Source organism: Myotis yumanensis, unplaced genomic scaffold (assembly GCF_028538775.1).
Source record: "Myotis yumanensis isolate MYYU_CA2020_CCGP unplaced genomic scaffold, mMyoYum1.0.hap1 SCAF_8, whole genome shotgun sequence".
NCBI classification, from domain to species: domain Eukaryota; kingdom Metazoa; phylum Chordata; class Mammalia; order Chiroptera; family Vespertilionidae; genus Myotis; species Myotis yumanensis.
Genome location: NW_027223759.1, coordinates 45414494 through 45439251, shown reverse-complemented (window position 1 = coordinate 45439251; position 24758 = coordinate 45414494). Strand labels below are relative to the sequence as shown.

The following is a 24758-nucleotide window of genomic DNA, read 5'->3' as shown; positions in this document are numbered from 1 at the left end:
ATGACATACAGATGATAAAACTTGCTCTGAAGACTCCCTTCAGTTTAACAAAAGCCACCCATTTCACAGATGATTTAACTTTGATTAACCTATTCCATTGTAACAGATTATTCCGACAACTGGAATTTCATTCTTTGGTGTTATTTCTAGGTGCAGCTTAATTTACAGAACAGCTTTTCTTTCCATCTCACTAAAATACATCACAATTTTGATGTTAACTCAAAGTAAAAATTCAATGGTTCATTAAACCTAGTCTTAGCATTCATTGACAAGAGATTTGTCATTTTAAAAGTAACTGCTACTTTTATGCATTCTTTACTGCTCAGTTTATAACCTTAGATTCCCTGTCAGAGAAAGCATGGAGTTAACCACTTAGCATATTGCAATGAATATTCATCAATAAATTGATGTGACATGGCAGTCCCATTTTTCAGTCTTCCTGCTCTGTTGCAGTCTTTCAGTTTTAAATATGTTAAAGCTTATCATGTAATAGGGACTGGCTTAAATCTTTAGAATTGCAATATTTTGGTCATGCTAATAGTCCTTTAGTAGCTATTGTATTAGTTTTTAATAAGAGAAATATGTTTGTTTCAGAGGAACATTCCCTAGTTGGATGTTACTGATGTTAGGTGTTTTTGCCAGTTACTTGGTATACATAGGTAATTGTTAAAGATCAGCTTTATAATGAAAATATTATGTTTTGCATTTTATAAGAATAGCAGTTCATTTATTTTTATGTTCCTTCAAATTCATTTAGCATAATCATTTTTATGAAATACGGGTTTAAATACCTATCATAATTTTTAAATCAATTTTTAATCCATGTCGAAAGGGAGCTAAGTATGTTCATTCTAAAATGAAATCCTGAAAAACATGTATTTAAATAGTTAATAATTATTATTCAACTACAACTAAAATAACCTATATAGGCAAATAGGCATAGCAGATGCCATATTGTAGGCAGATATAGATCACTGCCTAACATCATCTACATTTTAAAAGGAAAAGCGTGTCTATAAACAAGATCTTTTCTTTTAAATATGTAGATTATGAGGTCACTTAGCACTAAAGTACTGACCATATGCATTATGACAGGAATTTGACACCTGTCATTGGAAATGGTACTTAGAAGCCGTATAATGCAACAAAGTTGAGGGAAGAGAATACGATGTGGGCAGGAGGCTGTAATTTATAATTCACAGTGCTCAAGAGTGACCTGTCCAGGGTGATTCAAAATCCCTATCTTTGATTTTAGGGTTTACATTCAGTGAACGCTACTAATGAGATTGATTAGGATAATTGATAGTATTAGCAGAAAATGGATATATATATATATATATATTCCCAGATTTAATTTTTAATTGAAGTAAATATCCTATTATTCTAAAAGTTAACTTTTAAGTTAAATGTAATTAAATTATTTTATTACATTACACTTGCAGGTGACTTTATAGTAAAATTTCGTTCTGATGTTTGAGCAGTATAGAATTGTTACCAGCTATACTGTTTTCAGATTAATAATCCGTTGTATATGAGAATTCATCTAAAAAGGAGTACTGTCTTTCTGTTTCTCTGTGTGATTATATTGTTCCAAAAAAGCTTTCATTTTTTAAGTAGCACAAAAGCTGTAATTGGCATGCTTTGTAAGGAAGTGTCAATGTGCAAGAGAGTGGCGATCACTAAGAATTCTTTTACGTGTTCTTTCCCCTTTGCACTACCGCCTCCTCAGTGGGGTCACTGAGATCACTAGCTTTTCTTGAAATGGCCATTTTCACTGGCAGGTGCATTATACCCTGTATTTTCAGATTGTTTTTCCATTCTGAATGTTTGGCAGGTTGATTGCTCTGGCTGCATTGACGGAGAAAGGGCTGACAAATGCGGTTGGGCTGGCTGAAAAGACAGTGATTACTGTTTTCCTTTGTGGCTGATTGAGGCCCTTGAAAGGAAAAATTTTAACCTTCACCATTTGGTTCAAAAGTATGAGCATATATTGAAATCATTCGTGCCATTTATCCTAGTTCTGTAAACTTGTCAGAACGTAAAAATCGCTCTATTTCAAGTAATGTAGGATTGGCATACGTCATTATCATTTTGATTAAGTTGGAGGTTGTATCATTGTGTGCATTATACAGTGTCGTTTAAAGCTTTCTTCCCTACAGCTACAGTTATATTTTTATTGCCTATACTATAGAGTTAGAAAGATTTTCATAGCTCTCCAAACCTAACACTATGTGTGTGGTTTGGCAGCTGGTGTGGCCTACAAGCTGCATTTTGTTTGCAGGGCAAAGGCTTATCTGTAGGCCTCCTGGAGTGCCGGTAATTGCATGGGCTTGCCATTGGGGAGAGACAGGATTGGAAGCAGTCAAGCGGAAGAATGTTATGCCATCCCATTGCCACCTTGTAGCAGAAAGACACAATCCTAGCAATGCCATCTGGTTGTTGCTATCTAGTCAGCTGGCTTGGCTGTGGGACCATGACTTGGCAGCTGGTTCCCATCCTTGACCATTCTTTTGTGTCCGTCGTATATATGTCTGTTTTAGATCATTTCAAACATGGGTCAGGGAAAGGACTGTAACTAACAAGGAAAGTTCCCTTATTGAATAGGCTCTCATTACTTGAGATGCACTGTGCTGTAGATGCCTGCTGCTATTCCCTCATAGACAAATGACACATCTGTTTCGGCAATAAAAAAAAAAAGCGTTTTCTCCATAAAAACCCATCTCAGTATGTAGTGAAAGAGAAGTAGGCAGAGCTGTATGTTCTATAACATTTTGAAATAAGTGATTTTAAGTTATTTCCTGGTTTGGGAATATAAGAGTAGATTTAGTAATAAAAAAGTCTTCTAAACATTATATATTATCTCAATATATATTTTTATTCAAGAAAACATTAAGTGCTTATTCCCACATTATATAACGGTAGTAATGAGACTTGCATTTAAAATGACAGAATAGAAAATGTTGTATCATAGCTATTATCTTTAAAACCTGCCTCTCAAATAGCAACCTGAGAGTTAATGTAAGCCGTCTTTATGCCATACGAAGACCCATTAGACACTGATGGTTTCAGATCACAAGTAAGCAGCCAGCTCTGTAGGCTATTTTCGACATTTGATTTTCTTCATTCTACAGCATTAATGTGTCAGCATGCTACATAAAACTACATAGGAGTTTCATGTTGTTCTGTCTGGAATGATAAATCTTGCACGCTTTTAGAGATTTCCCTGAGGAATTCATCCTAGTTGCTTACATATTTTATTTCAGTTTCTGTAGCTACAGAATTTGGAATGACTGTTGATAAGATGCCACATAGGTATGTATAAAAACCAAGAGGTTCTACATAATTCTTTCTTCAAAATTATGTTGCCAAAATTCATATTATTTGTACTTATTCTGTCTTATCAGTGATTTGCTTTTGCTTTTATGTAAAGAGTTGTGATACCTTCTGCCTGTGACCTCAAAAATTAGCAATTATTTTCATAAAAATAATTCTTGTTCTATTTTTTTCAGATGAAGAAGAAGAAGATGATGTAGTGACTCCTAAACCACCTATTGAACCTGAAGAAGAGAAAATTTTAAAGAAAGATGAGGAAAATGATAGTAAAGGTATCTTAAAGAATTTAACTTTAAAAAATTTTGTTGATTCCTATTAAGATTCCCTTTATTGTTTATGTATGAAAGTAGAATAAAATGCTCTAAATTAAAGAGGTGAATCTGGTTGTAAAAGAATGTGTGGCATTCATTGATCCAAACTAATAGTGAGTTGACCTGATTTGACTCACATAAGTCAGACTTCAGAAAAATATTTGTTTTCCAGCTCCCCCTCATGAGCTGACTGAAGAAGAAAAGCAACAAATCTTGCACACTGAAGAGTTTTTAAGTTTCTTTGACCATTCCACAAGAATTGTAGAAAGAGCTCTTTCCGAGCAGATTAACATCTTCTTTGACTACAGTGGCAGAGATTTGGAAGACAAAGAAGGGTAATGTTTAATTGCTAAAATTATGGCTTCAGCAATGTTAAATTACATTAAGATTAAGAGTAAGAAGTTATAACACCACCTTTTTCTGGATTTGGTCTTTTCTATAGAGAGATTCAAGCAGGTGCAAAACTGTCATTAAATCGACAATTTTTTGACGAACGGTGGTCAAAGCATCGGGTTGTGAGTTGTTTGGATTGGTCATCTCAGGTAAATTATAAAACTGGTTGCTATTAATTCATTTTTGTTTTTTCCTCCTTTATTTTTATTCTTTTTTAAATTTTTTTACTTTTGTTGAATTTATTGGGGTGACATTGATTAATAAAATTGTATGGGTTTTAGGTGTACAGTTCTATAATACATCAATTGTATATTGCTGTATGTTCATCACCCAGAGTCAAGTCTCCTTCCATCACCATTTATCCTCCTTCACCCTTTTCTACCTCTCCCCACCCCCTTTCCTTCTGGTAATCAATAGTGCTGTCTGTATCTGTGAGTTGTGGTTTTTTGTTTTGTTTTTGCTTAAATTACTTCACCTTTTATTTTAATCATGGAAATTTTGTGTAATTAAATCAATATATATCATTTAAAATAATAATAGATGATCGATCTAATGTTTTCTTATTCATTTTGTCTAATGTAAACTGTGGAAGAAATTATTGGAAACATTACTTATATTTAAAACTCAAGATTTTATTTATGCCAAAACCCAGTTTCAATTGCTCACCAAATCCTTTGTATAAAATTGTAATACATATATTAATGAAGTTAATGAAAGCATTTTAAATAACTATATTAAAACATTTTAAATAACTAATTTAAGGTAATGTTACATTCCAGTAAGCAAACTCTAGAGATACCTCTTTTTTTATGAAGTATTAGGTATTTGTATTTCAGAATAATTTGATAAAGACAATGAGTAACTAAGAATGTAAAAACAGTTCTTATCATAGCATTTTTTTCTACTTGATTTTTGTGAGCAGTATCCAGAGTTACTCGTGGCTTCCTATAATAATAATGAAGATGCTCCTCATGAGCCGGATGGTGTGGCCCTTGTATGGAATATGAAATACAAAAAAACTACCCCAGAATATGTATTTCACTGCCAGGTAAGATGGTCTTTTAACAGTCTTTCCCAAGTTTAAGAATTCATTAATGCATTTAGACAAGTGCCTTTTTTCTTTTTTTGTCAACATAATGATTTTATTGGGTTGGCATTTTCTAAACCACCCCATATTTGCAAACAGATGTTAACAGAAAACTGAAGACTTCTCAATTCAACATGATCTGCCTTTTTGTAGCATTTCTGACATCTCTTATAGTGTTTAATCACACCTAAAGTTCTTTGCAATTGTGATTTTCTGTTATTATGATTGATTGTATAAAAGAAATATTTTCTAAAATGTCTTTTCTGCAGGGTGTTTCTTTGGAACTTATTTGCTGAACATACAATTAGACTGTTGGCCCACTGAATTACTTATACAAGGCCTGAGGAGTTGGAACTAGATCGTTTTAAGTAGAAACATATGTGTGAAGTAGGAAACAGATGCAGAGTTTTAAAGAGGATTTAGTAGGTTAGAATTTGCAAGCCTTTTTTGGTTATATAAGTTATAATCTTTTAATAATATTATAATTCTGAAAAAAGCACTTAACTGAATCAAAACTAGCATATACTCTGTTGTCAGATTATTGTTAGAGGTTAATGCAAAGCCAGTTACCTTTTGACTTAATACTATAATTGAATAAAATAATATTTTGCTTTCTTTATAAGTTAAACATATTTATGTAAATAATCATTACATTAGACTTTTAAGCAAAAACTATTCAAAAATAAATTTTTATATTCTGGAACAAAGTAAAAATTTTAAATGAATTTATTTACTTGTTTTTATAACCTCTAATACCTTATAATGAAGGGGAAAATGCTTTTTTATAACTTGTCAAGCTTCCAACATTTGAACTTTAAATATAAAAATCTTACTGATTTGCAGTCCGCTGTGATGTCTGCTACATTTGCGAAATTTCATCCAAATCTGGTTGTTGGCGGTACGTATTCAGGCCAAATTGTGCTGTGGGATAACCGTAGCAATAAAAGAACTCCAGTGCAAAGAACTCCACTGTCAGCTGCTGCACACACAGTAAGTAAAGAGGTTATTTCCATTAGACTTCTGTGCTCCTTCACCATTAAGTACTTAGTAGTGCCCATCAGAGTAGCTTCAGAATGTGTTTCCTTTGATATGTGAATTCCTTATCATTTAGCAGCCAAGAACAAAGGCCTTTTTTTCTGTTTTTCTGGAAATTTTTTTCATTAGAAACCCATTTCTCTTCTGAGACATCCTTTTGTTAATCAACAGAATAGCGTCAAACTTCATATTAAAAATGCCCTGAAGATATGAGACAGATTTGATATGAAAGAGAATATCTGTGATTATGCAGTAAAAATTGTTTCACTTTTTTGGTGAAATAATTCCAGAAAACCTTATTATCTCTTTCTTCAGCATCCTGTATATTGTGTAAATGTCGTTGGAACACAAAATGCTCATAATCTGATTAGCATCTCTACTGATGGAAAAATTTGTTCATGGAGTCTGGACATGCTTTCCCATCCACAGGTAGGTTTATTTTGGAAAACTGAAATTTTGAGGCAAATGTTATTTTTTAAATATATAAACCCCAGGTTATGTTTTTCATAAATGTTTTATAATGGTATTATGGTAACAGTTTATAAATCTAAACATGTGTTAAATATAGTTTATTGTATATATCTTATTTTCAAACCTGCTTCACTTACTCAAAGACAATTTATATAAGAAGTATAATAAAAGAATTGTTTACAAACCAATTAAAAATATAAATTTTTCTTAAAAAAAAATAAAAATTGCAAGTTTACAAAATAATTTCCTTAATTTTTTCTATCCAGGACAGCATGGAATTGGTTCATAAACAGTCAAAGGCAGTAGCTGTGACATCAATGTCCTTCCCTGTTGGAGATGTCAACAACTTTGTTGTTGGGAGTGAAGAAGGTTCTGTGTACACAGCATGCCGCCATGGCAGGTACATCTAAACTGGAATTTGCAATTATTTAAAACTTTTCCCTGAATAATCTCATTGAAACAAATTGCCCTTGTTTAAGTAGAAATCTATCCTAGAGTCACTCATTTTTTGTGACAAATTATTTGAGGTCAGGTGTATAAAATTAAAACAATTTTTTAAAAAATCAAAGGTTATTTTGGATCATGATGTATTCTGGATGTTGAAGGTTGTGGTGTAGTTTTGTATGTGTGCACATGCTTACAGAAGTTAGTGGTGGAAAATAACATTCAGCAATTGCAAATATATTATACACATGCCACATATTGACCTTTAAAGTTGTAAATAAGACTTTCAGCCATTTTCTCATTTTATGTGGACTTTGAGCTTTTAGTTCAGCCCTCCTGATAATTGTAGAGTAATGTCACGTACACATTTTAAATTGACTAGTATTTCTCCTGCTGTTCAATATGTTTTGAAATTGTCTAGCTGTACCTTATCAATTGCTTCCTTAAAAAAAATTGAATGTCCAGTTTTCATCTCAAATACAGATCACCTTCACTTCAAAGCTTTTGATTTAAAAGTAGTCCAGATTTTCTCTCTTACATGTAGTATCCCTTTATCTCTATTCCACCACTTCAGACATTGAACTTTTGAGTTCTGTTTTCAACACCATGTTTATGGTTCAAATATGTACTTACTAGGGGCCCAGTGCACAGATTCATGCACCTTGAAAGGAACTGTGGGCCATGAGGCTGCGGTGGGCACAGGGGCAGGTCTTGGCCCATCCTCCACGCCCCCACCTTACCCCTCCCGCTGTGGCTTCCGGTCCCCTGTCTGCCGGCAGCCCCGCCCCCACCGCCACTCCCATGTGCTGACGTTGCGGAGCGATTGGGGCAGAGCGATTGGGGCTGGCACCAGCAGTGGGTGTGAGCAGCAGCTGCTGTCCCTGATGGCCCCTGAGGAGCAGGGGGAGGTGGAGAAGCCCTTAGGGGCAATCAGGTCTGGCAGCCGCCACTTGCACCTGCTGACAGTGCTAAGCAACTGGGACCTGCGCCGGGCGCCGGCAGCGGGTGCAAGTGGGGCCAGTGCCAGCAGCAGGTGCGAATGCCGGGTGGGACCGTGGTGCACAGGAGCAAAGAATTTTCAGTAGCCACCAGAGGCTCGCCCCGATGCAACTGGCACCCCGCCTTGGTCCACGCCCCTTGCTCACCTGCTCCATCATCCCGCCATGGCCGACACCCGCCATGTTTCACGCTCTGCTACCTGCTGCCGATGCCTGCCATGTTCCACACACACCCCCTGGTGGTCGGCGCACATCATAGCAACTGGTTCAGTTGTTTTGCCATTCGATCTATTTGCATATTAGCCTTTTATTATATAGGATTGCTTTAGTAGTGTTACCAAATAGAGTAACACTCAATTTCAGTTATTCTGATATGTTATGAGCACAGAGTTAAGTGTGTTGAAATTATGTCAAAGTCTGATAAATAAACTGTAAAATAATGTTTTTGTAAGTGGTTATCTTACAGAGATTTTCCTAACATTATCACTTTGATGAAACAGCAAAGCTGGAATCAGTGAGATGTTTGAGGGACATCAAGGACCAATCACTGGTATCCATTGTCATGCAGCTGTTGGAGCAGTAGACTTCTCACATCTTTTTGTCACTTCATCATTTGACTGGACAGTAAAGCTTTGGACAACTAAGGTATCTGAAAACAGATGTCTGCTCATTTGCTTAGGTTTCTAACACAAGGTGGTGCTCTAGTACGACATAGGAAAGATGGAAAGTTTTCTAATTGCTTAGCATGATTAACTGATAGATCAAACTTGATAAGAAGTTAGAACATAAGTGAGCTACTAGAGGCTGTAGTTTTCTTAAAAGTGTGCTGACAAATATGGTGATCCCACACACAAACACCAGTCTTCCAACTACTTCAGGCTTTTTGAACACAGAACTGTCTGCCCTGAACTGAGTTGGAGAAAAAACCCCTGAGTATCTCGCATAGCACCTCACATAGCTGTCATACAGCCCAGCACTAAAGTCATACATTTTTTTTTTTTCAGAGTTTTTAGAGGTTTGTTCAGACTACAGTGGCTTATAGAACTGATGGAAAAATGGAGAAAAGACAGATAAAAACTAATGTACAATAAGTCCTATTTGATAAAGCTACACATAATAAGTTTGAGTCATTAAGAAAGTATGGCCCTAGCTGATTTGGCTCAGTGGATAGAGCATCAGTCTATGGACTGAAGGGTCCCAGGTTCAATCCCAGGCAAGGGCACATGCCCAGGTTGTGGGCTCGATCCCCAGTGGGGGATGTGCAGGAGGCAGCCGATCAATTCTCTCTGATCCTTGATGTTTCTATTTCTCTCTCCCTCTCCCTTCCTCTCTGAAATCAATAAAAAAAATTTTTTTTTTTAAAAAAGGAAGTATGGTATGCCCTGGCTGGGTAGGTCAGTTGGTTAGAGCACTGTCCCATTACACCAAGGTTACAAGTTCAAAACCCGGTCAGGAACATATACACGAAGCAACCAATGAATGCATAAATAAGTGGAACAAGAAATCGATGTTTCTCTCTCTGTCTCTCACCCTTCCTCTCTCTAAAATCAATAAATTCTAAGAGAAATTTTTAAAAAGAAAGTATTGTATAAAGTTATAGATGGATATGTATTTTTGTTTTCCAAAATAAGTAATTTAAATAGTTATTTTCTGTTTTTAATAAGTTTCAGTTATTCAAAACCCCCACTTAAGTTATGAAGTACTTCCTGATTCTCCAGCAATTCCAGATAAATGTGACAATGCCCTACCTCACTGAAAGTCTCAAGGCAAAGTCAGGCCAGGAATGTTACTTCCTGTGATAGGGCTTGTAATTTCATTTGACCTGTTTTAAAATTAAAGTGCCTTGACTTTGCTGTCTAGCTTTTCTGCACTATTACATTGTTGCTTGCAAAGCCGTATATTCAGAATATCAGATTCTATTTAAATTAAGTTTTAAGCTACGTTTTTCATGTTTCCATCTGCCTTATCCTAAATATTGACCTTTTGAATAATTCATCATGAGACAAAGTTTAGAGACCTTATTTTGTTCTTCAATATTTTGAGAAAACCTAGTAGCCTTAAGAGATGTTTTTTGCTATTACAGTTATCAAATACTGGCTTCAGAAATCTAGTTCAAGTTAACTCACTGTTCACTATTATCTTTTCTTGATGCTTTCTTTCAGTCTAATATGAAGTGAGTTAGAAGACTTTGCCTCTAAAACCTTGCCTTTTAAAATTAAGCATTTTCCAGTTTGGCATTAGCAGGTAGAAAAATAGCACTTACCTTAAACCTAATGAAGGAAACAGAAAAATGCTTAACGTAGTGTGTAGCATGTAGTAGGCACTCAACAGTGTTCAGTTCCTCCTTTTCCCTTCATGGGTGTCAGACAGAACCTGAATGCATTTAGTCAATGGTCTATTTTCTCTCTTGGATTGTTCTTGACTTCCTTCTTTTAATTAGATTTACATAGTGGAAAAGAGAAGGAAGATTCCTCCAAAGAAATGCGTAAACTAGCTAGTAAAACCAAAGGAAGAGGCAGAATTGGAAAGATGAAGCCACTGCTTCTCTATAGGCTGCAGGCAGCAGTGTAAGTGGCTAGAACTTGGCTGTGCTCTCACCTTAGTAGTCCTGTGTATAGCACAGGAGACATTACATCTCTTAGGTTTTCTGGCTAGCGTCCTTTTAGTAATTGAAAAGAATTTATCTATTTGTAGATTTATTATTATTTTGAATATCTCAGGGCTTCAGTTTGCTAGCCTTCTGTTAGCTTTAAATTTGAGGCTTTCATCCTTACATATATTGCTAACAGGACTGAAAAATGAAGGGGTCATCTTGCCTAAACAAGAACAGAACTTATATCTGTGGAAGCAAACTAACTGTTATATTATTGATTGATTGATGGTTGATAGCTTCTCGTTCTTGTATTTTGTTGTATTTCAACATAGAACTGTCTCTGAATAAGAATGACAGGCAGGCATATCTCTCTCTGGGCTAGGTATTGCCTTCTTCCCTGAGCTTCATATAGAACACTCTTATTCATTCAACTGTGATATATGCCTTTTCCCTCTTCCCCACACATATATACCTCTCAAAAGTTAGTGGCCAAAGAATGGGCCACTGTAGAACGGTGTTTTTATCCATGCCCAAGGGCCTTCAAAAACTTTATCAGAATTACTTTTTATTCAAATTGTTCTTCACACAAACAGTTTTGTATGAAGGATGGAACAACAATAACAATGTGCTGGGTAAATAGTTTTTATTTGCCAGTATCGTGGCTCCCAGTGTCATTGCTCTGATCTTAGATTTATACTTTAAGGTTAATTGTGTTGCTGGTATTTATTTCTATCCTGTCAAACAACTTGATAGAGCCTCTGTGCTCTTTAACATAATGGTGATGAATAACAGGCAGGTAAGGCTTTTAAATACTCTTTTAAAAAACATTCTCTCAATTCCATTTTAAACTCTTTAAACCAGTATCTTTACATTCATGAATTTAACATACTTTTAAAGTGTTTTTCTTTTCTATCTCTACGCTCTGTAAACTGGAAGAATGCACCATTAGATATCACTGTATCTGTGTACTTTTTAAGATCTGGCTGTGCCCCAGTAGCAAAACAAGAGTCCTTCATTTTTCCTCTTTCTGTAAATCCTCTAAAAAATCCCTAGAAATCTCAATTTGGCACTGTCTCAACTTTAATTTAAAGTAATCTACTTCTGTAGTCAGCTTCTAAATTTATTTGGCGGATATGGTTACCTTTTCAAAATACCAAATTTCAAATTTCACAATAAAAAGCACTTTTCCAGGCTTGAAAATGGTAGGAAGAATATGTGAGAAGTAAAAGCTTCTTGAAAGTAACCTGAAGATTTGTTCCATTACATTTAACCATACTTGTTACAGATGACTCTTAAACTGTAAAAATTATTTATTTGGGGGACAAAGTGTTTCAATGTATACACGGTATTTTCTAGTCTCAGAGCAATATCTATCAAACCATATTTACTGTAAAGTGACAAAATTAAGATTGTTAATTTCTTAGAATTGGTAGTTTTCAGACTTTTGTAATCCTACACCCTAAAATTTTGTTACAGTCTCTGATGTCTTAAATCCCCTCCTTATTTTAACAACTTCCCTATTTAACGCTCAGAGAATACAAGCATTAAAATAGGGTCAAAGATATTTTACTGACTCTTGGAATAGCAACTGTGCACATTAGACAAGTTAAAATGAAAAAATGCTTTGAGATTGGGGTGTTTCGTGAGGAAGCCTACTGACCATTGGGACCGAGTGGCAGCATTGACCATAGTAACTTGCTGCTGACCAGTGTCCAGCCTGTCCTTCACATATTTAGAAACTCAATTTTGTCCATCTTCTAGAGTTGATTAGCTAGGGAGTGCTGACTGGAACTGACAGGCTCCTAAGACACGGATACATTGGAGAAGGTCAATTTATTAATTTACAATGAGAAATAACTGTCAAAAGGCCCCGATACTCATGCTGGCCTGACCAGCTCATTGTTTCCCTGTAGACAACCCACATGGGAAGCCAAATTATAATCAGAAGATTGCTTAGTGAGCAAGCAATTGGAACAAAGGAAGTTTTCTAATTTGAATGTTTAATGGCATCAAGCAATGATAGCATGATTCATTCATCTTCCTGTAGAGATAGTCTTGCCCTGGGTGGTAATTCTCACAGTTCATGGATTGAGACTCTCTCCTAGATAGACAGTGCTTATATTGGATACTGTCTGTATTTTGTTGTAAGACTCTGCTTCTTTGTATTTCTTTTGTTTTTAATAGACACATGTCTTCTCAAAAAGGTCCTGTTGGCAGGTTATAAGGAAGGTATTTCTGACCTGGATATCGTTTCTTTTTGTTTGTTTTGTTTTGTTAATCCTCACCTGAGGATATTTTCCCATTGATTTTTAGGGAGAGTGGAAGAGAGAGGGAAGGGCAGAGAGAGACATTGCTATAAAAGAAACACATTGATTGGGTACCTCCTGCACACGCCCTGACCGGGGCCTAGGTTGGGGAGAAGCCTGCAACCAAGGTACATTCCCTTGACTGGAATCGAACCCGGGACCCTTTGGTCCACAGGCCGACACTCTATCCACTGAGTTAAACCGTCTAAGGTGGTATCATTTCTTTTTAAAGAGGATCTGTTTATTCCTATTCTGATGCAAGTGAAACTGTATTTCCCAGTTCTTTTGAGAGCACCTCACTGTTCATGTATTTACTATAGGGACTCTTTTGGTTATTAATCTAGATCTACCCAGTTACCCCAGAAAAATACAGAATTACTCTGTTTATTCCCTAGGGATGCTGGTACAAATAACCACAAACTAGGTGGCTTTAAAAGAACAGAAATTTATTCTCTCACAGTTCTGTAGGCTAAAAGTCCAAAATCAAGGTGTTGACAAGGTTGGTTACTTTGGGAGGCACTGAGGGAGAATCTGTTCCTAGCTTCTGGTTGCCAGCAAGCTATGTTTTCATTTCTCTTAGGTATGTACCTAAGAGAAGAATTTTTGGGTCATATGTCACTCTAATTAGCATTTCCAGGAACGGCCAAACTGTTTTTCAAAGCAGCTACATCAATTTACATTTCCACCAGCAATGTCTGAGAGTTCCAATTTCTCACATCCTCCACCAATACTTGTTATTATCTGTCCTATATAGCCATCCTAGTGGTATGAAATGATATCTCATTGTGGTTTAATTTGCATCCCTCTAATGGATAATGATGTTGAGCATATTTTCAAGTGGTTGGTTGCTATTTGTAGATCTTTGGAGAAATCTAGTCAAATCCTTTGCCCAATTGTTAATTGGGTTATTTGCCTTTTAATGAGTTGTAAGAGTTCTAATACTTATCAGATATATGATTTTCAAATATTTTCTCCCATTGTATAAATTATCTTTTCACTTTCTTGAGGGTTTTTTTTTGAAGCACAAGAGTATTTAGTTTTGATGTAGCCCAGTTTATCCACTTTTTCTTTTGTCGCTTGTGCTTTTCGCTTCTTATCTAAGAAACTATTGCAGAATCCAAGGTCACAATGATTTACTCCTGTGCTTTTTCTTAAGAGATTTATAGTTTTACCTCTTATATTTAGATCTATGGTACATTTTAAGTTAATTTCCATGTGAGGAAGGAGGCAGTTCAACTTCATTGTTTTGCATGTGCATATTCAGTTGCCCGAGTATCATCTGTTGAAAAGACTGTTCTTTTCCCATTTGTTATGACACCCTTATTGAAGATCTGTCATGATAACTTTGTATGGGATTTGACTAAGATACCTTTTTGTTGCTTATTGTCTACTAGTGAAATGAGTTTTCTTTTAAGAGGGAGGGAATGGGAAAAGATAGCTTTTCTACTTGTATTGTCTAGGTGAAAGCTCTCCTGTGTTTCTCGCAAAGCAGATATGTCTTTACCTATCACTCTGAAATATGCCTTTTTTATATTTCTTTACCTATCTCTCTCTTGATCTGAGATATGCTTTCTATATATTTCTTTACCCATCTACGTGAGATATGCCTTTTCTGTTCCTCTTTACCACCTGTATCTGCACCTTCTCTTTCCTTTGCCCCTCCTGTGCTGTATTCCACAACTTGGATACTGCTCCCAGAAGTTTCTCTTTGGTGAGACTTGGTCTTTAAAGGACTCTTTGGTTTGTTAGAAAGTTTATAGGGCTCAGACTGCACCATTAGACCTTACTTATATCACATGGAGTCTGTATGCATTTATTTATAAATGCAATTGTGTCAAAATCCCTCACAGTTTCTGCTGCTGTTCTCAGACTGACCCCCATGCTGGCCACTAAGCATCTGTTGACTGTAAGGCTCTGTTCTCTGGCTATCAGAAGCCCGCGTGCCTTCCCACATGCCCTGCCTCACAGATGCTCATACTGTGCAGGTCTTGTATTTGTCAGAGGTTTGTTTTTACCTGCTTACATCCTGATCTTCTTGTAGATGTCTGTGAATCTTTGATTTTGCTATACTTTATCTGGGTTTATGGAGAGATTTAGAGGATATTCAAAAAATACAGTGCCATTGCTATCCTCTTCCTAGAATCCTCTCATTGACAAATGTTTTTAAAGTACCTTCTATTCCTTTTTTTAAACAGTATGGTTAACTATAAGTTAAAAAGAAAATGCAATCCAATAGTTGCCGAAACCGGTTTGGCTCAGTGGATAGAGCGTCAGCCTGCGGACTGAAGGGTCCCAGGTTCAATTCCGGTCAAGGGCATGTACCTTGGTTGCGGGCACATCCCCAGTAGGAGATGTGCAGGAGGCAGCTGATCGATGTTTCTCTCTCATCGATGTTTCTAACTCTCTATCTCTCTCCCTTCCTCTCTGTAAAAAATCAATAAAATATATTAAAAAAAAAAAAAGAAAATGCAATCCAATAGTTGATTCTTAGTTCCGTAACTCCAGATACGGTATAGTAAAACAAATTATGGGAACTTTTTCCAGACTGAGTTAAATATCATAAAATGTTATACCTGTTGAATGTATGTCATATTTTGACTGTGCTAAGAATCAACTTTTCCCTTTCAGAATAACAAGCCTTTATACTCATTCGAAGATAATTCAGACTATGTTTATGATGTTATGTGGTCACCTACTCACCCAGCCCTGTTTGCATGTGTGGATGGCATGGGGAGGCTGGATTTGTGGAATCTCAATAATGATACAGAGGTAAGTGGGAAAATAAAAATTGCACAGAAAAATAGAAAATTGGAGAGTTATTGAATAATTTGTGAAGTTCTTTTTATCCCAAGGAATGTAAAAGGGCTCTGTGAGTGTAGCATCATCACAAAGAAACCAAATAAGCTTTGTATCCTAATGATGAACAGCATGCTGTGCAGAACTGAAGAGAGAAACACTGTTGTGAAGAGCACAGGGGCATTTCCTTGTACTTCTGAAAAGCACTATGGTGCCTCTCATGTCCTGGCAAAGTCTCATTCATAAGGCAGAGGGAATATTTTTTATTCATAGGCTAGAAAGCAGAGAGCCTCAGACTCTTAAAGTATGTTTACCTTAATCCTAACTTTCTAAATTCTCTCTTAGCCTTGATAAAGTTGTATATCATCCATAAACATTAGTCTTAGCCTGACTTATTTGAATGAAGGAAAAATATATTTTGATGACTTGTTCCATGAAAACATTGTTACTGTTACTATAAAATAAATACAGAAACCATCAAATTTCCTAATCACTATACTAAAATCACTTGTTGGCAGTGAAATTTCACTGCAGCTATTATTTGTTGTTAGCTATGTGTATTTTTACCAGCCTAGAGAGGCTTAATGACATTCTTAGAATTCTATATTGGTTTGTGGTGGTAAGAAGTAATGCTAGCAGTTTTCTGTCAGTAACAGATAAAGAGAAAGTCTCTTGATTGCTTCCCCACATCACACTCATTGGCACGTCTCTTTATATTTCTAGTGGTATCAGTCCAATCCCTTGAAGTAAAATACTTGGTTATACAGGGCAAGGAAGGTGATATATTGGACATATAAAAAATTTAACACTATGCTAACTGCTAGTTTAGTGCTTAGAGGAGGAACATTTAAATACTGCTAGGAAATGATATATAAATGGGTGATTGGACTTGATTATTCGTTGCTGATTACTAGAATGGTACCAATTTTATTTTCTTAATTTGGGTTTTGGTGTTAGAGATTTGTGGTTACAATTAAATTTTGATCTCTCCTATACTCAAATTGAAAGAATATGTCTTAATTATAATTTTTCTCTGTAGATTAAATTTATAATTTGGGGATGACTGGTAGCAATTAGAAGGATTATTTTGAGTCATATTTCAAATTTTTTAAAAATTGGATTGTGCTCTGGTCTGAGTCAAACATTGAATGTTTGCTGTCCATGTGGCGAGTAAATTTCTTTTTCTTCAGCATTTGAGAGACACCGTCAGATTGCAGGGGGCTGGCACCATTGTGTTGGTGTGTCATTCTCCCTGCTGCAGACAGTTCATGGAACCAGGGGCTTTAGAAAACTATACTGTACCTTCAGTATGGACTGTTTCCAAGAACTGTGGTCAAATCACAAGTTCCAGCTGACAGAGATGCAAGCTTCAAAAGTAATTCCTGTCCTCTAAAGTTGAACCATAATCTGTTTATGAGGGCTTTTGAAATGTTTCTTTAAAATGGGGTTTTGGCCATCTGTTGTCAAACAGCAAGACTTGTTAAGGAAGTTAAAACAACAAGAATGCTTTATTAAAGAGAAGATCTTTCAGCATGATGTATCCAGTCATGTGAGAATTTCTTACATAAAGACTTAAGTTAATTTTCCCAAACCATTTTTAAGGATTGACTATAATGTCATTCATAATGTATCACTGAACAAGAAGAAAGTTGGGAAAATTCTTTATCTATTTTCATCTTTGTCTTTAAAAATGTAGCCAGATTGGAAGAAAGAAGAATTACTATTTTACATGTTTATAGAAATCTTTATGAAATGTTTAACACTGCACTATATTTTAAATGCCTTTAGGTGCCAACTGCCAGTATTTCTGTGGAGGGTAATCCTGCTCTTAATCGTGTAAGATGGACCCATTCTGGAAGAGAGATTGCCGTGGGTGATTCTGAAGGACAGATTGTTATATATGATGTGGGAGAGGTATGGGGCTCACTGCCTATAATTTTGACACATCTAGTTAGCTTTCACAATATAGTAGTAACTCTATCTTTTGGTTAAAACTAGTCTTTGAGGTTCATGAATTATATAAACTATATGGTTGTAAAGATAGTACTTACTTTCCACCATGGGAAGGACTCTTGAGATTAACTTTCTTTCTAAAATGGATGTCCTGTGTCCCCATGCAACAGATTTTGAGGGTAATATCATATGTTGGAAGTACCTTGCTTCTTGAAGCATGCATTGCTGGAAGCTAGAAATTCTTTAGGCATAAAAAGAAATTTGGAGTTATAGTTGGACTTTCAAGCTTTACAAAATTGATATTGAGATAAGATTTTATTTTTCTGTATTCATATATTTGTTTGGACCAGGTAGTGAAAATCAAAGTAATATTTTTTTAGAGTTTTCTGATGACATTGTGAAAAGTGATCTTGCCTCTCGAGCCTTGTTGCAGAATCATTATTATTGAATCCAACAGGATGAGTTGCAGTTCTCTCATTGGTGCTAGGTTGGCTGTACACAATCCCAGGAGTGATTTCCTTTTTTCTTGGCCTGACTAATGCCTTAGTCACTCCTTCTTTACTGTGCCTTATGGCTCCCATCCTCTTGGACACCCCAAGGCCTCTAGCAGTTGGATCTGAAGAGTAGAATGAATCGTTTAAAACAGCCAATTGAACTATCTGCACAAATGGAATTATTCTGTATCAGCACTGTCCAATATGGTAGCCACTAGCCATATATGACTATTGAACACTTAAAATGTGACTAGGACAATTGAAGAACTAAATTTTAGATTTTATTTAATTTTAAGTACATTAAATGTAAGTAGTCAGATGTGGCGGATAGGTATCATATTGGATTGAATATCACTGTCCAACCTAATCTAATTTTATAAGCAGGTACATCCATTTGCTACAATGAATGGTTTGTGTCCTAATATGGCAATGTCACATTCCTCTAATATTATAATAACAATTATTAAAATTTTGGTATTGAACTGCTTCAGTGAGAAAAAAGCATCACAAGCCTCTTTTCCCGTCTTGCTCTTGGTACATCACTAAGTGGGGAGAAGTAGTGTACCTTCTGATGCAGGGATTAAGATATCAAGAAAGGTTATCTTGTGCTCCAAACAAACAAAAAAAATACTTATAAGAAACCAGTTCTTTTAAATATATTTTATTGATTTTTACAGAGAGGAAGGGAGAGGGATAGAGAGTTAGAAACATCGATGAGAGAGAAACATCGATCAGCTGCCTCTTGCACACCCTCTACTGGGGATGTGCCCGCAACCAAGGTACATGCCCTTGACCAGAATCGAACCTGGGACCCTTCAGTCCGCAGGACGACGCTCTATCCGCTGAGCCAAACCGGTTAGGGCGAAACCAGTTCTTTTAAACTATGCTTCAAAAACTAGTTCATACTAGGAATGAAGTATGAAGTAAATAAGTAAAACTTTTAAAGATTTTCCTCCCCAGCAGTAAAAGTCATGAGATAGTGCATAGGAGTTATAGTTATAGAGCATCATTGTTATTTTCTCTCACACTGATGGTGATAATAGCAAAATCATTTCTGAGCCTGTTAGAACACATTTCACAAGCATTGTCTTTTGTTTCAGAAAGTGTAAATCATTGTTATAGTCACTGTAATTATGGAAAGGCCATTCAGGTCAACTATTACTTTTTAATGGAAAAGTTATTTGAAAACAAATTGAATAATAGTGAGTAGACTGATCTTTATTTCAATATGCATAAAATGTTGTCTTTCTTTTAACAGCAGATTGCTGTCCCCCGAAATGATGAATGGGCACGGTTTGGCCGAACACTGGCAGAAATTAATGCAAACCGGGCTGATGCGGAAGAGGAAGCCGCTACCAGAATACCTGCTTAGCCCCTAAAAAGAGGATAGCTAGCCTCAGTGGGTTTGGAGAAGACTCTATGTAGATCCTAAGACTATTTGCATGCTTCTGTCTAAATGATAATTAAAAGGAAATTTCGTGGATTAGACCATGGATTTAATGCAGCTAGCAAATCTTACAATGTCCCTTTTTATATAATATGCATCTTGTTTTGGATATGTGTCATTTTTAATACAGCTGACTAACTTTGCTAAATGCAGCCTTTTTAAATTCTTATACACCAGGTGTATATTTGGTATTAGTTATTCTTTTGAGTTCTTTTCAATTTATAACACTGTATACATTTATTTCTAAAGCACAGATTAAATAAGTTCTGCATATTTTTAAATAATCATAATTCCCTGTTGTACTGATAATGTTCTCATAATATGTAGAAACATTTATCTTAGCCATAGCATGCATACATCTATCAAGTTACATTCTGATATTCTTTTTCTTCTTTATAATTCATGTGATAGTTATATATAAATAAAAAAATATGGTTTAACTTTTCAAATTTTCATTTTGATTTACTGCCGCAATTTTAATTTTTCCTTCTCTTTTATAAAGTGTGGGTGGTTTTTTTTCATATCTTTAAGTTCCTATTGTAAGCAGCCACTTCAAATGTAAAACTTTTTGCCTTAACTATACCATATAGTGTACTGTAGATCTCCCAATTCATTATGAACTGATCTTCTATATATATAAAAGGCTAATATGCTGTGTCCAACTGGTTGCTATGACGTGCACTGACCACCAGGGGGCAGACGCTCAATGCAGGAGCTGCTGGGATGTGCACAGAGAAACGGCACCGTGGAACTGGTGCCCACAAAGAAACACTCGGCTTCCCTCAAGTGGGACACAGGCCCTACCACCACCCAGAGTGACAGCTCACCAAATCGCAGCCGATGCTGTCTAGACCCCATGGTGCAAAATGTGGCTTACAGCCCAGCCCAGAACGGTCACTGTGGTAATGACATCACTGAGCAACGCCCGGCTTCCTCTCCCTAGTGACTAGCCTCATTGCAGTTTCTTTAGCCCAGGAACATGAGTTACTTTATGGCCAAGTGCACACATTTCACACTTTAACCAAATGTCTGTGAAGTGTTTTCCCATGCCTCATCTCATTTGATCCTTACAGAAGTCCTGGAGTAGGTAGATAGGAGACTCGGTGGAATCCTGTTTTATTTTCATTAGCCAGAAAATGGAGATTTAGAAAGCTTAGAAACTGACCCGAATGAAAAGAAGTACCAAATGGTGGACCTTGAAAATGACTTCAAGTTTTCTCACTGTGCAGAATATAGTCAGACACTGCTGCAGTTAAATATTTTACCCTTTGTTCTCCCTGCGGGATCTACAATAATAATCTGCTTCGGGTTGATATTTACTGTTGTGTTGCTATCAATTACCTGAAAGAGAAGTTGGGGTGCTTCACTGGGCTGGAAAAAGTTTAGCTACATCAGAAAGCAGGTCTAATTAAGCAAATTTATTCTCTATACAGTGGGGCCTTGACTTACGAGTTTAATTCGTTCCGTGACGGAGCTCGTAACTCAAATTACTCGTATGTCAAATCAAAAAGTGAACGAGTGAGACACGTGATGCTGGGCTGATGTTGTGGCATTCACTGTGACGTTCACTGCGCCAACTAGCGGTGGGGTATCTGAAGCTGGCTCGTAACCTGAATTTTAGCTCGCAACTCAAAGCAAAAAATCGGCCGAGAGACAGCTCGTATCTCAAAAAACTCGTTAGTTGGGACACTCATAAGTCAAGGCCCCACTGTATATAAAAGGCTAAGTTGACTCGCACATGCGCAATACGTATATAGCTCTCGCTGGTGCCAATTGCACGCGTGTGTTTCAATCTGTCATTGTCGATCGTGAATTTGGTTGACACTTATAAAGGGCAAATAGCGATATTAAAATATTTCTTCTAATTAATTTTCTTTCAATGTGCATGAATCTGTGTACTAGGTCACTAGTGTTGAGATAATGTCAGTGAAAAAATTTTCTGCAACATTAATGTTTGCTTTACTCCTTATTTTCTTTCCATTTATGATATATTTAGTTCAAAGAATAAACAGAAATCTGCCTATTATTTTCACTGATTGAGTTCCCTTAGATTAAAACCTCCTTTGAGAGAAATTGATTTCGTAGTTGCAGTAGCCATGAAGAAAAGGTGCTCAAATGAACTTGGTCATTGAATCAACTGTGCATCTTGAGGTTTGTCACCACAACCTTGTCTATAAGTCTGAAAGGCGTGTGACAAAGATCTAAGAATTGGTGTTGAAATCAACCTATTTTAGAACTGGCAGAAAGGATTATGATTAGGTCTTGATTTTATTCATTTTAAATTGTCCATTTCCTTAATCTTGACTTTTCGTTCTTCTAAAGTTTAACTATCATTTGTTCAACAGAAGATAAAATAGGAAGAAAGAATAGCATTCAGACTTTGAACATTTTTGTTTGGTAATAATTCTAACAGCTCTGTTAGGAGATAAATTTCCAAATGATAAAACTTTTAAACTATGAGTATTGTATAATGTAAGGAAGTAATTGACCAGGAATATTAAACCCAATTCTGGTTCTAACTCTGGTGCTCACAAGAAGTGTGATTTTAGCCAAGTCTTAAAATTTAGGGGAAACTAAAAGAAAGTAGTGTTAGTGATGACCCTAATCTTTTAATATTGATTCATTCTATTTCGTCCTGATAGACTGTAGCCTCTTTGAAGCATATGGAAAGGAAGGGCTTGAAGGAATGAAAATCTGGTGTGCAGCATATGATTTCTCATTTCCATTCTATTGGGCAGTGCATTTTATTTGTTAATTTTCACCTGAGGCTATTTTTCCATTGATTTTTAGAGAGAGTAGGAGGGGGAGAGAGAGAAACATCAATGTGAGAGAGACACATTGATTGCTTGCCTCCCACACATGCCCTGACAGGCCAGGGATCAAGCCTGCAATCGAGGTACATGCCCTGGACCAGAATCGAACCCTGGACCTTCAGTCCACAGGCTGACTGACCGCTCTATTCACAGCCAAACCGGCCAGGGCTGGACAGTGCATTTTTAAATGTATTTTCCGCAATCCCTGTATTTCAACATTGTCATGTAATTTTCTAAATTAAAAAAAAGCCATACAATTAGGTGTATATTAGAGGGAATGGAGCTTCAATTGCAGCTTCAGCTGCTCAATGACTGTGAAAACAGACTTGTTTAAAACATGACGTAGCATCCAAGGTGGTGGTGTTATGCCTGATTCTTGGGCAGAAGTCTAGGGTAAAAAGCCTCATTTGATGATTTAGTGATGGGATTCCCATTGAGATTTTTTTCCCCAAGCTATGTAGTGGCAGGAATGGAATTTGCTTTTTGCTATCATCTTGCTGATTGCTAGGCAACTAGGGACCTTACCAATTTGGGGAAAATACCTAGAAATAAATCACTTTTGACTCATTAAAAAAATGCTGAAAAATTATTTACTTACAGATCTGGTTTATAGATTCTGGGGGCTTCTAGGGCTACTGGAGAAAGTTGCCCAAAGGCAAGAAGAACAGAACACCCATGTTCATTATTTCTTTTGCAGTAGAGGATTATAAATAAGAACATTGCTTCGATCTTCCTGCCCCCAAAAGGTAATAATTTGTGTGTACCTAGTTTGTTGTATTTTTCTTTGTTCATACTCAGTGTATTATATTTTAAAAGTCCTTTTCATATATAAAAAATACATTTTAGAAAAAAGATCCTGCAATCCTATCCAGCCCAACAGGAAAACTTGGGATATTCATCATATAATTGTCATACTTTTCTCAGTATGCTCTCAGACCTTTTGTTGGACTTTAGGTTTACTGATTCCCTTTCTACCGGCTACAATTTCCTGTTCACAATTCCCCAACTTCTTAAAGTTCGAATGGATTTCAGGTATTTAAGTTTTCAGTATGTAGCTTCTAGACACTGATAGTTTCAACGTAGCCAATCAGCAATCTTTTACAAACTTTTCTAAAATTACAGTATTTTGTGTTGTTAGTTTCATAGCAGGAATCTCCGTTTTGGCTTCTTAATATTCCATTACCAGCTCCAGCCAGCGGATGGAACAGCTTGCACTCAGGTAAGCTTTCAGAAAGGCCTGCTTCACTTTGTGAGGTCATTTATGCAGGCCTCTGGTAATGTATTATCCTGCTTCTCTTGTACTTGATTTGGTCAGAAAGCTGTGGGGCAGTGATTGTGTAGGGTGTAGAACACACCTACGTGTTGCTGAACATGCAGAGCCCTGACTCTGTGACTCCCGAAATCAGGTATACCGCCGGTACGGCTCTGATGGCAAGTAATTTTATCTTTTGTGAATTTTTGTACTAAATTTTATCTTAAAACTTCTTTTCTGAACAAAGTAATGGAAATGCTTTGGAACAAACTCCTTATACTAAGGGCAGCCTGGTATATGAGAGAGAAAACACTGGGTTTTAAAGACCCAAGTTCTATTTTCCTAATACCCTCGTTACCAGTAATGTCACTTGGATTAGTATTTTCATCTAAGTGAGGAAAACATTTGCTTTCTGTGAAGATTACATGAGATATTGTAATTATAAAATGCCACACAAATAAGGGTTTTTATTTCTTCATTACATTTTTAAATACTAGAATGGAGACTTTTGTGTAGCCATCTGTGCGACGTAACCAGATCTCATCTAAGGATTAAGTGGCTTGATATTTAAGAAAATTTTTAATTCTAAGAAATCACATCACAATTTGAACCTTCATACATTTGGGGTAGCAGCAAACTGACAGGATATTTTTGTTGTTGGTAAACCTCACCGAGGATATTTTTTCCATTGATTTTTAGACAGAGTAGAGGGAGGGGGAGAGCAGAGAGAAATATCAGTGTGAGAGAGATCATCAGTTGGTTGCCTCCTGCATGCACCTCCAAGGAACAATTAGGGATTCTTGAGCCTACATGCATCAAATTTTGTGCCCCTGCAAATAACCACATCTTGGCCACCTTTAGATTTAGGGGTGTACCTTGGGGAAGATGGACCTGGTTGAAGGGTGCTTTTGAAGGCTCTGGAAGCTGAGCTATTTAGGCAGGAAATTTGAGTCCAGGTAACTTGAATATGATCTAAAATGGAACAGAATGGTCTCCAGGTGGGCATATCCTGTCGGCCCTATCGACTCTGTA

General features: G+C 36.4%; 1 protein-coding gene across 5 annotated transcripts in view; it reads left to right on the top strand.

Annotated features, from left to right (window-relative positions):
* DYNC1I2 (dynein cytoplasmic 1 intermediate chain 2) overlaps window positions 1–20059 on the top strand; it is a 52226-nt gene extending 32167 nt beyond the window's left edge. Inside the window, exons 6-16 of one of the 5 annotated variants that reach the window (XM_070422762.1) lie at window positions 3510–3605; window positions 3817–3979; window positions 4087–4186; window positions 4960–5085; window positions 5968–6114; window positions 6475–6588; window positions 6897–7030; window positions 8573–8717; window positions 15600–15740; window positions 17556–17681; window positions 19473–20059. In XM_070422762.1, the coding sequence (XP_070278863.1) occupies window positions 3510–3605; window positions 3817–3979; window positions 4087–4186; window positions 4960–5085; window positions 5968–6114; window positions 6475–6588; window positions 6897–7030; window positions 8573–8717; window positions 15600–15740; window positions 17556–17681; window positions 19473–19586 (1406 nt within the window). In that variant the 3' untranslated portion in view covers window positions 19587–20059. The remainder of the gene's footprint in view (window positions 1–3509; window positions 3606–3816; window positions 3980–4086; window positions 4187–4959; window positions 5086–5967; window positions 6115–6474; window positions 6589–6896; window positions 7031–8572; window positions 8718–15599; window positions 15741–17555; window positions 17682–19472) is intronic. The other 4 variants (XM_070422764.1, XM_070422763.1, XM_070422766.1 and 1 more) reach the window with 4 other exon arrangements.
* The last annotated feature ends 4699 nt before the right edge of the window (window positions 20060–24758 follow it).